The sequence below is a fragment of the Anas acuta genome, chromosome 3 (assembly GCF_963932015.1).
Source record: "Anas acuta chromosome 3, bAnaAcu1.1, whole genome shotgun sequence".
Lineage (NCBI taxonomy): Eukaryota > Metazoa > Chordata > Aves > Anseriformes > Anatidae > Anas > Anas acuta.
This window is the reverse complement of record NC_088981.1, coordinates 113,376,437-113,390,427: the sequence shown is the minus strand read 5'-3', so window position 1 is coordinate 113,390,427 and position 13,991 is coordinate 113,376,437. Positions and strand designations below refer to the sequence as shown.

At 53.2% G+C, this 13,991-nt stretch overlaps 1 protein-coding gene across 4 annotated transcripts in view; it reads left to right on the top strand.

The window, feature by feature from the left end:
• The first annotated feature begins 7,074 nt into the window (after nucleotides 1–7,074).
• Nucleotides 7,075–13,991, top strand: part of TNFRSF21 (TNF receptor superfamily member 21) — a 31,485-nt gene continuing 24,568 nt past the window's right edge. For 2 of the 4 annotated variants that reach the window (XM_068678829.1, XM_068678828.1), the window contains exons 1-2: nucleotides 7,459–7,779; nucleotides 11,518–12,172. In XM_068678829.1, the coding sequence (XP_068534930.1) occupies nucleotides 7,474–7,779; nucleotides 11,518–12,172 (961 nt within the window). In that variant the 5' untranslated portion in view covers nucleotides 7,459–7,473. Of the gene's footprint in view, nucleotides 7,417–7,458; nucleotides 7,780–10,130; nucleotides 10,155–11,517; nucleotides 12,173–13,991 lie in introns of those variants that run through there. The other 2 variants (XM_068678830.1, XM_068678831.1) reach the window with 2 other exon arrangements.

Genomic DNA, 13,991 nt, shown 5'->3' with positions numbered 1-13,991 from the left:
TCATTCTCTTTGACTAGACAGATCAGAGATAATTATGAACTTCATCGAGGACAAATGCCAAGTCTTTGGGAAAGAATAACCTGCTGCTGCAACACAGGCTGGGGCTGACCAGCTGGGGAGCAGCTCTGCAGAAACAGACCTGGGGGTCTCAGTGGACGCAAGGTTGACCATGAGCAAGTGATGTGCTGTAACAGCAAACAAGGCCAACAGCATACTGGGCTGCACCCAGTAGAGCCTTACCATCGGGTTAAGAGAGGGTGTCCTTTCCCTCAGCTCAGCTCCAGTGAGACCCCATCTAGAGACTGTATCATCCTGTTTTGAGCCCCCAGTACAAGAGGATGAGTCCAGTGAAGGGCCACCAAGGAGCTCAAGAGGGGAGGCTGAGGGTACAGGGCTGGTTCAGTCTGGAGAAGGCTTAGGGGGTGTCTGGTAGCATCCTCAATACCTGTAAGGAAGCTGTTGAGATGAAGAAGGCATGCTCTACACAGCTGTGCCCAAGCCACACAACACATCTGTGGCAGAGTCGAGTCGGTGCCAAACGCCAGCCTTCCTGGCTGGGAACAAGGCTCTGGGGGCTGCTTATTCCCCCTTGCTGCAGGACCACCACGAACACCACAGCCACCAAAGCTGCCTGACCCCCCAGCACCAGCAGAGAGGGGGAGCAGGAGCCCCCTGGCGCTCTCCCAGGCATCCCAGGCTTGTGACTCCAACCACAACACATTGTTCTGGGCATCATTCAACAACCCCAGATGGAGCTTTTGGACCTCGTGGGGGGGGCGGGATGTCCAGGATGCTGCACACCAGCCCCACAACAAAGCCTTGCGGGAGAGGAGGGGGGCTCAGCACTGAGCATGGGGTGTAGGGGGGACGGGAGCACAGACCTCCTTCCTCTGTCACAGTCAGCATGAGATGATCCGAAACAATGATCATGAAAGTCCCCTAATCATCTGGTAGCAATAACGAGCAGGGAACAGCTCATCCCTTTCTTGGGATTCACCACTCATCAGACGATCCAGCCAGAAATGCACATCCTGTGCTCCTGTTCTGAGGCTCTCCCCCTCCTCTCCTGCACGAACACAAGTCAAACCCATCGATGGAAAGCAGAGCTCCATGCACACTGCTGTCCCAGGGTCAGGTCCCTCTCGCTCTGTAACCTTGACACCTCAACTCGATGTGACCACTATCAGAAATCATGCATAAAAAACAGGCTGCCTTTGGGATTTGTCATTATTTAGTAGGTCTTCTGATAGAGGTCAATATAGGGTTCCTCATATGGAAGAGAAATCAACAAATAACAAATGATGAGCAGTGGATAGCGGGATGCAAGGATGGATGGATGGATGGATGGATGGATGGATAGATGGATGGATGATTAGGTACATGGATGAATGGATGGATGGATGGATGGATGGATGGATGGATGGATGGATGGACGGACGGACGTATGGACAGACAGATGGACAAATGGATGGGTGGACATCTGCCTGGAAGAAATGCATGGCCTGAGATGTGACACCAGTGAACTGAGCACAGCAGGAGGCTGCAGGATGGAGGAAGTAGCCAGCTTTCCTAGGGGGCCCCGGAAAAGCAAAGAGAAAGGGAGAGCTGAACATTTCTCTGTGTACTTTGGATGGGGTGCTTGTTTGTTTTTACATTATCTGCTTTCCTGTTTCCCTTGCCTCTCCTCCTTTCCGTGAAGGACCCTTGTGTTAAGTTTCTTTGTTCACAAATGGAGAAGGCCAGCTGGGATGGGAAGCAGGGCAAGGACGGGTGGCAGTGAGGAAAGGCTCACAGCACGGCACAGTCCCTGAGTATCCAGGCTGACTTAATTTTCCCCTGTTTCTGGCTGAATATTAGTGATGTGTTTGTAAGGACCCTTGGAAATTGAGGGTTCCTTAATTGCCCTGTTGCTGCTGCCAGGAAGGTTGCCTTTATTACAGCCTTACCTCCAGACAGCACAGCATCTTGGCTCTCTAGGACTATGCCCTGGCTCATTTTCACGGACGGCCTGTTCCATAGACACCTCACAGCCAGAACTAATGCACAACAGCCAAATCTGGGTGAGGTTTCTCAATACTCTGCACGTGTGCTGGAGTGCAGGAGCTCACTAAAGGTGCAAAGAGCACACTGCCCCCAGCTGCTCTGTCTGGTTCCCTGTGGTGACAAGGACAGCCACCGACAGGGCTTGACCCCTCTGTGCCGATGCCACTTTGCAGCAGCCAACCCATATATCAGGGAGCACCTGGGACTGACAGACCCATTCCCCTAAAAGCCTCTAAAAAAGAGGTACCACATCAAAAAGTAGATATGTCCCACCTATGTTGATCCCATTGGTCTAAGAACATGGAGAGTGACACTTTTCTTGAAGGTTGGTGACTAACCCTTGGCTGCGTAGTGGTTGTCGGTGGTGCCAAGACCCCAAATCTGTAACTAGCGATGCTTTTCCTGAATTTGGGATAAAGCCTCTGTGGATATCTGATCCTCCACACTGGTAACGGGAGCCATGACACAGACCTTCAGCTGCAACTGAGATCATTTGAGATCCCTCCGCAACGAGGTCTGTCCCTCTGGGTGCAGCCAAGCAAGGTCACTCGGGAAGTGACATCCTCCTGGGGCTCCAAAAATAACCCCAGGGCTGTACATCTGGCTCTGAGCTCTCACTCCAGACAAAAATAAATAAAATAAATAAAAAAGTGCTGAGCTGAGCTAAATGAACCATGCTGGGTTCAAGGTGGTGAGGGTCATTTGCTGCTTCATCTCCGTACCAGGAGGGCTCATCCGGTGTCTTTTTGATGCTGAACCAAGAAGTTCATGCAGCGCTCCCAGGAAAGCACTTGATTTCTCCAGTGTAAGCTCAGGGGCATAGCGAGATGTTTGGCTAATGCGTACTTTTTCGTTTCTAACATCACAACCACCAGCATGCCCCAGCAGAGAGCATGGCAGGGAGATGACCGAGGGCTCTGGGTGATGCACCTGAAGTCAGAGCAGTTTGGGCAAGCCTTGCTCCTCGCCAGCAGGGACAAAGCAGGCACTGCAGGACCTCCAGCAAAACAAGATTCTGTATATATCAAAGGGCTGCAACACCCTGAATGAAACACTAATTTTCACACCTTTGTTAATCTTGCTCTAAAAGGCACAGAGGCGGCTGCCGGGCTTGTTCTACCCACGCCAATTTGGGTGTGCAGGCAGCCCGATGAAAGAGAGACAAACCTCTCCTCTCTGCTTCACAGCATTCGCATCACCGTGCTGCTCTGGGGGCAGGAGGGAAGCTTCTTTACGGCTGCCCACTGACCTGGAAAAGATTGGATTTCCCTGCGCCCTTCTCCCCAGGGGGGAAGCAGCAGCCCCAGCTGCGCTTCATTTGCGGCAGCATCTCCCCATGGCACCCACTGGGTGTCTCACGGATGTTACCCCAGGTTAAATTCCCGTTTATGCACTTGGTGCTGCTGCCTGCTGCCCAGCTTCTCCTTTCTTTGGGTCACCTGGGAAAACACATTGCTTGGCCTTGTGCACAGGAAGGAGAGCTTGGAGGTGATGGCCACCAAACCCACATCGAAGAGCCTTGACCACCCCAAAGACTTTTCCTGCAGGTCATCCTACGTTTGCCACAGATCCTGCTAAAATCCCCTCCGTATACATATATACATACACACGTGTGTTTTATATATAAATCTTCCTGCTGGGAACAGCTGCTCTTGGTCGACGTTTCCCTTCCCCGTTCCCTGGAGATCCCAGGGAGGACCGCAAGGGTGAGAACCCCCACCCAGAGGCTTCTTCCTCTCACCCGGGGTAAGTCCTCAGACTGTGTCAGTTTAACTTCCTGATTTATGCTTGTGCAAGCGGTAGATGTGGTTTCCATATGAATTGGAACTGGATTTTTTCCCATGCAGGGGCTGTTTTCCTGTAACAGCAACCAGAAATATAGAAATACGTTTTGTACAGGAGATGTGAAAGCGATGGTCCATGAAAAGGTCTCTAAGTAAATAATATCTGCCTCGTTAGCCTGGCTTCTTTTATTGCAAAATCACTGCCCACAAGCTTCTGGCTTCCTCAGGACGAAGCAAGAGGTGGCTGTGTAGGGTATCCTTTAACATTCCCCATGAAAAAAATTCTTCCCATTTCATGAAATTTTGGGAAGGGCTTCAAACAGCCTCCAATGACCAAACATCTCTGGCTTCTCCTAGCAGGAGGAGACATTGCAGCTTCAGAAGATAGCTTTTGGTGGCAAACCAGGAGGGTGGGCATCGCTCCATCGCTCCTGCCACCACCTTACTGAAAGCCCATGGGTCTGTGATGAATGTGAGCAGCGAGGTTCCCTGACTGTGACTCAAAATCCCCCCGCTCTGTGCTTTTTAAGAGTTCCCAGGTCACCGATCTGCTTGATCCCGCACCCCATGACTGGGAGCGTCTGCATGACTCACGGAGGGCACAAGGGGGAAAAAGGAACTGAATGTAAGAGATGAGGAGGAACCCCCTGAGCTGCTGCCGCCGCCAGAAACCCTTCACATGAAGCTCCAACCTCGGCTGCCCGCTTCCCCTTTTTCCTTCCGAAGACCCAGAAAAGCAGGGAGGCAGCAAGAAGAGCACCAGTAAGCAACTCCTGAAGCACTTCGCGATCCTGTGTAGGCAGCGTGACCAGGGTTTGTCTCAAATAAGGCTGCAAGGGGCATGGGGGAGAGATTTCCAGAGCAGCCTGTGCATTTTGGGATAATCCATGGACAGCCTGTAGGTTCTGTATAAATACCAATAATTAAAAGCGGATATAACTAATTAGAATGCAGTCCATGGCAGTAAAATGATCCAGCTTATTGCCAGTCCCCTGAGTCACCCCGTCCTCCCGATGATTATTTTCCTGTTTTTCCCTAACCCAATTTGAGGTCTTTTATGCTGCCAGCAGAACCGGCGTGGTTTCAGAGCCACCGTCAGCCCAGACACACCCCGAATTTCACCAGAAAGCTGCACATCTTTAAACTTAAAACCCCCTCCCACAAGTCCAGCTCGGTTATGGCCAATTATTTGCCCCAAATATTTGGATTTACAAGCAGCCGTGGGCATCCTGGGTTTCTTGCTGGGCAGCCCCAGTGGCCTGGGCTTTGCATGGGGACTCGTGTGGGGGCATGGAGCTGGCCTCCCTTCCTGGGATGAGCATGTTGCTCCTGGCTCTGGTGGCCCCAGGGGATGGAGGAGCTCGAAGCAGGGCTCTGCAGCATGGCCAGCTGTGGAGGAAGGTCCTCTCCCTGCAGACGTGACTCGGTCTTCTCCTGGGAACGGCTGTCCTGCCGCTGCCATCCCGGCTGGGGAGAGAAGCTCTGCTCCAGGCTCGTTCCCAGGCTCCCTGAGGTCGTTGCTCCTTTCCAGGGTTGGGAATGGGGAAAGTGCAGGGAGAAAAGGTCTGCTTCAGCTGGGAGAGGAGCCTTCAGCTGGATTCAAACCTCCCTGAAGTCAGAAGGAGGCTTTGTGCGGACTTCAGAAGGGTTTGGATGAAGCCCACGCTCCTGCAGAGTGAGGATATCTCTTTTTATCTTTTTTTTGAGATTTTCTATCATTCATGGGGGACATGTGCTGTTGTTTTTGGTGTGGCACCAAAACCCTGCCTTGTTTCGCTTGCCTTCGGGATGCCCCCAGAAGGTGATGGTTGGCAAGGTTTCTGCAGGCTCTGGGAATCAGGTGTGTGATGTTTTCCTCCATGGGCAACCAGCAACATCGATAACCATGGAAGGCTTGGATCTCATGCACCCATGCATGTCGAGTGCCCTGAGGCACCCATAAACCCTACTGGCTCTGCTCAGCCCTGCCTGGGCCACCCCACCCCTACCCTGGTGGGACCTTGGACCCATGGAGCCTTGGACCCATGCTGCAGGATTGGGCCCTCGTCTGTGAGGGCTTCCAACTCACCCTCTTCTGGGGGTCAGCTCTGCTCTTAGGGTAGATTTAGATGAGATATTAGGATTTATTTATTTATTTATTTTTTATTCAGAGGGCAGCAAGGCCCTGGTGCAGGCTGCCCAGAGGAGTTGTGGGTGCCCCATCCCAGGCAGCGCCCAAAGCCAAGCTGGATGGGGCTGGAACTAGATGGGCTTTGAGGCTCCTTCCAACCCAAACCATTCCATGTCTCTGTATGACTCTTGCTGCTCCCGCTTACTCCCCTTACTCCTTATGTGCTCCGCGTCAGAGAACAGGAGAAAAAAAAAATTAAAAGAAGATAAAATGAAATGAGATAAAATAAGATGAAAATATAAAATATAATAAAATAATGAAAAATAATAAAATAAATAATAAAACATAAATTAAATAGAAATGAAATGTTTAAATACCTTTATTGTCTTGATACTTACAAACTGGGTCCAGAGGAGGCCCCGAGGATGAGCAGAGGCTGGAGCCCCTCTGCTCTGGAGCAAGGCTGTGAGGGAGCTGGGGGTGTTGGAGAGGAGAAGTCTCCGGGGAGACCTCCCAGTAGCCTGCCTGGGCCTGAGGGGCTGCAGGAGAGCTGGGGAGGGACTCGGGTCAGAGTTAGGGACAGGACAAGGGGGGATGGCTTTAAACTTAGAGAGGACAGGTTTAGATTAGATGTTTGGGAGAAATTTGTCACTCAGAGGGTGGCAAGGCCCTGGCCCAGGCTGCCCTGAGGAGCTGTGGGTGCCCCATCCCTGGCAGTGCCCAAGCTGGATGGGATTTGGGCAACCTGGGCTGGTGGGAGGTGTCCCTGCCATGGCAGGGGGCTGGAAACAGATGATCTTTAAGGTCCCTTCCAACCCAAAGCATTCTGTGAAATGAAATGAAATGAAATGAAATGAAATGAAATGAAATAAAATAAAATAAAATAAAATAAAATAAAATAAAATAAAATAAAATAACCCCACCCTGCTGAACTCCCCTTGCTCCCCACATTCCCACCCGCCCCCGCCGCTCTCTCCTTTTCCCGCGCCGCGCGGGAAGGGGGCGCCCTTGGCGCGCCCCGGCCCCGCGCTCCCGGTGACGCCACAAAGGGCGGTGCCGCCCACCCTCCCCGGGCGCGCGCGCGCGCGCGCCTCTTTCTCCCGCCGGCGCGCCGCCCCCACGTGCGCGCCGCCCCGCCGCCGCGGCAGCGGCAGCCCCCGCAGGCAGGTGGGAGCGCGGCGGGCGGCAGCGCCCCCGCCCCGGCTCCCCCCCGGCCCTGGCCCCGGCTCCGGCCTCGGCCCCGGCCCCGCCACCATGGGCGCCCCCCGCCGCGGGCAGCAGCCGCCGCTGCCGACCCCGCGCCGCCCCATGAAGCAGCGCCGTTAGCCGGGCAGCGCCCGCGCTCCCCCCTCCCCGCTCGCTGCGGCCACCCCCCCCCCTCCCTCTTCCCACCCCATTACCCCAAACCCCCCGTCCACCATGGGGGCGGCCGCCCCCCGCCCCGCCGCGGCGTGCCCAGTGCTCGCCGGTTTGCTCTCGGTGAGTTTTTGGGGGGTACGGACATTTGAGGTGGGGGGCGGGTGGTAAGGTGCGGGGATGCCTGCGCGTCCCGGGGGTCGTGAGAGGTATTGGGGTTGTTTATTGGGGTGTTTATTCTCAACCCTCCCATCCTTCATCCCATTTTGTAATACTGCTTTTATTGCCCCCCATGCTTTGGGAGAGAGGCCAAGCTCGCCCGGCTTCCCCGTTTTGCCATCCCACGTAGGACCGCGGCAAAGCGGCGCTTTGGGGCGAAGCGCTGTCATTTTGGGGAGAGAGAGACGGAGGGATTTTGGGGGCGGCGGGTCCGTGCTGCGGCTGGGTTGTGTAAGCAGCGCCGCGGCCGCTCCTGCTGGGCTCCAGGTGGGTCCTAGCGAGCCGCTGCGGGGCTGCGGGGACTGGGGAATCGCCGGGCAGCGGCAACGGGGTGAGTCTTGCACGGGGAGCGGCATCGCCCCTTGGAACACGAAGCAAAACTTTGCGTGGTCGTCAGTGTCAGGATTCCCCCCGGCCTCTTTTTCCCCGGGGGAAAAATCAAAGGGGTCCAAGTACGTGGGTAGATACAAGCGGAGTGCTCTCCCCCCTCCCAGAGTGAAGGTAAGGATCCAAACGTGCAGGCAAGCGTTGCTCGTGCACGCGCATCCTCAACCTGGATGTGTGCGGGTGTGCGACCAGATGAGCCGTGGGACAGAATTCCCATTTGATGGCAAGGTCGTGGGTGGGATGCTCTCGTGGCTGCCGCCTGGATCACTGTTTGCTCGTGCATCCCAGGTGTTCAGAGGGCTGCGGGGGCTTCGTTTGCCTCTAGTGGGCTCGTTGCAGCCAGCGATTCTCGGCTGATGTGTGGTGTGGGAAGAGCTGTTGAGTTCCCCTTCGCGGGGACCGTGCGCCTGTGCTGCTGTTTTGGCATTTTCCCCTATCGCTGTTGCCCTCCCCAGCCATGGCAGTGGGATTGCTGAGTCGACCCAGCCCTGGACTCTCAGTTTCATTAAACCCCAAACTGGCTGAAAATAGCTCAGCGCACTTAAAAAATCTAAATCTCGCTTTCCTTCCCCAAGACCCTCATCCTAGGTGTCTTTTTTGGAGTTTGTAACTTGATCCTGCCTATGGGGCGCAGGGCAGGAGATGGGCTGCTTATCTCCGTAAAGTTGCCATCAAACTTCTGGACCTATTTACTGATGTTTTGGGGGGGTTGTTTGTTTGTTTTTCCACCTTCAGTGTCACAAATGCTTTCCCCGAGGTGCTCCGCAGAGAGTGTAGCTGACCTTTGGAAGGGGAGCTGTGCAGCCCAACCTGGGCTGAGGCATTGCTACGGAGGGTGTGGGCTAGCTGCAATTTCAACGAATTCAGGAAATTTTGTTATTTTCACTTGGAAACAGTTCCTGGATTATCACCTTGGCGCTGTCAGTCCCTGCTCACCTACAGCCCTGTGCCTCTGCTCTGGTTTCGCTCTACCAGCATCACATACGCTGCGTTTAGTTGCCTTTAGTTGCTTTTTCTTTATTCTTTTTTTTTAATGATTTTTTTTTCTATTTTTTTAAAGTCAATTTAATTCTTTTATTTTTTTAAGTCACCTTTATTCTTTTTATTTTTTGCTGAATGCATTGTATGGCTGTGAAGTTTACCGTTGCTCTTCTCCCTACCGCGGGGCTGGCAGCAGTGGGGCGGCTCAACCCAAATTCGCCCTGTTTCGGACCCAAATGCTCGTTTTCTTGCCAACTTTCTGTCTCTCTCCTGGCAGCCTCTCGGGGCCGAGGAGCGGATTTTGCTCCTGCACAAGCTAGCCCGTTCCCTGCCGCATCCCACGTACGTGTGCTTGGGAGGCATGTAGCTCCCTACAAACTATTGTTCCTGCAAATTGCTCATCGGCTCCATCCGATGAGTGGCTGCAACTGAAGAGAATGGTGATGGCGATGCTGCGTAGGTGCTTGGCTGCATCACCGGGCTGCTGGCAGTAAGATGGGTCATGCCTGCGTCGGCTGCCAGCTCAGGGGCTACCTCATCCCAGCCCTTTCCCCATCTGAAGTCTTCCACGTGCTGGAAGGGGTTTGGGTGGCTGGGAAGGGATGTGGATGTTGGGCTGGGGTTGCTCTGCAGGCGTGAGGAGCAGCACCAAACCCAGGTGCGCTGGTATCTGGTCGTACCAGGGTCATCTTGCACCAATGCCTTTTTTCTGTGTTTTTTTTCTTGCCCTGTATGCTTTGGTGCTGGGAGTAACGAACTGGAATCCAGTGGCTAAGGAGACCCTGCTCCATTCTTGTGCTGCTCGTGGTGGGTCTGAGCAGCAGGCATCCTCCCTGGTGGAGACATCCTCCCAGGCAGAGACATCCTCCTGCTCCCGGCTGGTGCTCATGGTGCTGCGAGCGCTGCCAGACACACGCTCCCAGCAGCGGGTTATTTTTAGGGACCAGAAGCACCAATCCCCACGACACCCGCATGGATGCTCCAGGCTGCTCAGCCTTCCCCCGCTGCGACTCGCTGCTGTCCATAAGCACTGAGCTGCGCATGCACCAGAGCCCCCTTGGTGCCGCACCTCCTGATGCCCCCCCAGGGTCCAACACGGGCTCATATCCCCTGTGTAGGGCACTGGTGAGCCCCGGGGAGGCTGGATCCTGTTGCATCTGGTTTGCTAATTCGCGGTTGCGTCAGGGAGATTACGGGTGGCAGGTTTCTGTAGCGCGAGCTGAGCGCTTCGTGAAATCGTGTCTTGCAGGAGGGAGGGGTGGAACATGCATCGGGTGAGCCGTTAGAGCCTGCCAGAGCAGCCTCTCGCTTTTTTTTTTTTTGTTGTTGTTTTAATTTGACGTGCTGTAATTGGCCTGGCCACCGCAGGATCCTTGTCAACTCCTGCAGGCTTGTCTGCTGCTGCCGCCGCCTCTGTAATTGCCGCTTCAGGAGGGAGGGGGGAAAAAAAAAAGACTTGAAGTGTTTTGTACAAATCCTCGGCCATAAATTATTTAGCAGGTGAAAGAGAAATGCGCTGCCAGAGCATGTGTTTTCCAGGAAGCAAGAGACTGCACCAAAAATGACGCGGCGCAGCTTGCAGCTCTGCTGCGATGTGTGTTCTGCAGAGTCATGTTGTTGGAGGCTTTTTTTTTTTTTTTATATAATATATTCTTGCTGGCTGATAGCCCAGGATATGTAGCAGAGCAAAAGCAAGGTCCCGTATAGCCTAGCAAGGTGATTTATGTCCCCAGCTGCTCGGTTGAGAAGCGTTAGGGTTGGTGGTCTTCCCACCTTAGTGTAGGAAATCACCTTTGGAAAGCTGCTGTAATGTTAGCCTGGTCCTCTTCCCTCTGAACTCAGCCTGCTGCTGTTTGGAAATGTGTTTCCAGCTGCTTTGCATGCTGGATGAGGTTGTGGCAGCTCTTCTTGAGCTGCCTTTTGTTTTCCGGGCATTATTTCTGCTGGCCTAACTGATGCGTATCTGTGGTCCAGAGGTCCCCCAGGTGGAAATGGAGAGAGGGCTTCTCCTGGGGAAGGAGCGGCCCCATGGTACCAATGCAAAGGACCAAAGGGAAAAAAAATCATGGGGCTAGAAGTAGGTGGAGGTGAACAGACCCGTAGTCATCATGCAGCCAAACCAAAACGTGAGAGCTTTTACCTGTATCTGATGCAATGAGGAGCAAAGTTACAGTGGAGCCCCTAAAAGAGCTTAGGAATAGCGTCCTTTTTCCCCTCTCCTGTTGCAAATAAATCTGGTTTCAAGTGGATTCAGGTGTGGGAGGCTTGAAGCAGAGCCCTTGAAGCAAGCCTTACCCTTGCACAGGGATGTGGGAGGGCGGTGGGGCTGAGAACACACTTGGTACCGCACGCCAGCCCAGATTTCATCTTGTTTTGCCTTATTTTAAAAGGCAAATAACTGAGCAACCGCAGGGTAACAAACACAGAGGAAGGAAGTCCCGCAGGTCAGAGCCACCGCCTGCGTGGTTTTTGTCTTCTTGGCAAATGCCTGAGCACTGCTGGGACCTCTCAGCCTTGAGAGGACAAAACCTCCCTCGTGGTCCTGCTGCCCCGGTGGCCCTGTCCCGGGCTGGCACACCAGAAGGAATTTGGCACTGGGGGCCCCGGATGCGCTAACGCTTTGCCTCTGTCTTTCAGTTGCTCGTGTTCCTCGGCAGCGCCGGCGCTCAGCCCCAGCTGACCTCCGAGCAGAATGCCATCAGCCTCTCCGCCGGCAAGTACCGCCACCTCGACCGTGCCACCAACCAGGAGCTGATCTGCGACAAGTGTCCCGCGGGAACCTACGTGTCCAAGCACTGCACGAAGAGCACCTTAAGGGAGTGCAGCCCGTGTCCGGACGGGACTTTTACGAAGCACGAGAACGGCATAGAGCGATGCCACCCTTGCAGAAAGCCCTGCGAACTGCCAATGATTGAGAAAACCCATTGTACTGCCTTGACCGACCGCGAGTGCACTTGCCTGTCGGGTACGTTTCAGACGAACGATACCTGCGTCCCTTACACGGTGTGCCCGGTCGGCTGGGGCGTCCGCAAGAAAGGAACCGAGACGGAAGACGTGAGGTGCAAGCCGTGCCCCCGTGGTACTTTTTCTGATGTGCCTTCTAGCGTGATGAAGTGCAAAACCTACACGGACTGCTTCGGGAAGAACATGGTGGTGGTCAAGCCGGGGACGAAGGAAAGTGACAACGTCTGCGGTTCTCCGGCATCTCTGCCAAGCACATCTTTGGCTTCGTCAGATGCAGAAGCAGGTGGAGAGACCTACGAGGCTCCACCAACTGCTCATCTTCCCAAAGGTAACGTGCACGGCTGTTTTCAGCCATGGGATTGCAATCCTGCCTCGGTCACGGTTGTTTTTAGGCTGTTGGAGGTCAACCTGGTCTCAAGTGCAGATGGTGCTTTTGCTTTTTTGGCCAGGACGTGGCTCTGGACTACATCAGGTTGCCATTGCTTGTGTTAAACCACACTTAATGAACCACACTTAATAATATTTTCCCCGAGATTTTACTCCTGATTGGACTTCTGGCTGTCATACTGTTTGGATTAAGAGGACATCGTGTTCCCCAGCTGTTTTTCCAATCCACGTGTTGTGCTGGCACAAGTCTCGGTGTGTTTGTGGCAAACCTGAGCAGGGAGCGGGTGCAGCAGCAAAGCCCCGAGGGGAGATGGGAGCTTCTCTCCACCCCGCTGATGGGTTTGTTGGATCTCTGGGTGGGTTTGTTAGGTGTCCTGATGGGTTTGCTGCCCCTCTGCCTGTTCTTTCCCTACCATGTTTTGCCCTGAATTGTATCACTCTACTGGATTGAATGGGGACCATTGCCAAAACTGCACCTAGGCTGTGCTATTATTTTTTTTTCTTTAACCTCGAAGGCTTCCACTAATTACCATTGGTGGGGAAAACTAGCTTGAATTCCCCTATTCTCTCACTTAATTGGAAATGACATGTCACACTCTTCACTAGGAGACTGCTGGGGTAGGAGACCAGGCAGAGAACCCATGGGCAGGGTGCTGCTGTGTTTAGCAGAGATGCTTCAGCCATGGCTGGGTGCTATGGGGCTCTATGAGCTGCTGCTCAGCACTCCTTGATAGTGTCCAAAATGGGGCATTTCAACAACAAAAGGCAATTTTTGATGCCCTTTACACCTGAGCCAGTAAATGCAGGTGCAGAGGTGCTGACGGCTGTAAGCTGCAGGGCTCTGGGACCTAACAAATGAGAAGCCTGACGTGACGTTGGCATCTCCCTGGGCGAGGAAGGGAGTGTGTTCCCTGAACTTTGATATCGACCGTAGACAAGCAGATAAAAGTTAGCATTTTCCCTGTTTGTGTCCTGGTCAGTGCGGTTTGGCTTCTCACATCGCAGATGGTTACACCCGCGCTTTGGCTCAGCTGGGATGAGACACGGTCTTCACATCCAAGTTTCCAGAGCAGGCTCTAATTCATGCTGCAGCGCCCTTCCTCTTCTCACCAGGCGCTGCTTGTTGATAAGAAAACTCAATAAAAGTGGAAAGTGGCTCTTAGGAGGAAGTTGGGTCATCTCAGTCACTTCAGAAACCTGGTTTGGAGTTGATGCATCCACGTCTGATTGCAGTGCTGATAAAATGTTTGTGCTTCTCTGACAAGAGTTGGTTGAGAAATACTAAGCCTCTTAATTTGTGTGTTCCTAGCCCAAATACCAAGTTTTCTATGATGGATGTAAAGCTAATAGTATTTGGGCTAAAAACACATATGAAAATGTTTTCCATCATCAGTAAAAAGTAAAGTTAATGTTTATGTGTGTTCCTAGCCCAAATACCAAATTTTCCATTATCAGTGTAAAGCTAATAATGTAATAAAAACATGAAATAATAAAAATGTAATAAAAAATAATATCAGTGTAAAGCTAGGAGAAGAAAGCCAACTGCCTCAAAGTTGCGGGTTTTCTAAGAAATGCTGAATTTGGGTCAAACACAGACCACCAATGTGCTTTTAATCGCTCCTTTTTGTTGATGAGCAGCCACTAGGTGTTAACCCAGTTGGTTTTATCTCAAACCTGACTCAGTAGCTGTCTGATACAGAGGTGACATTAAGGTCTGGTTTTCCCTCTCTCACTGCCTGGCGCTGGGCTTAGGCCTGCAG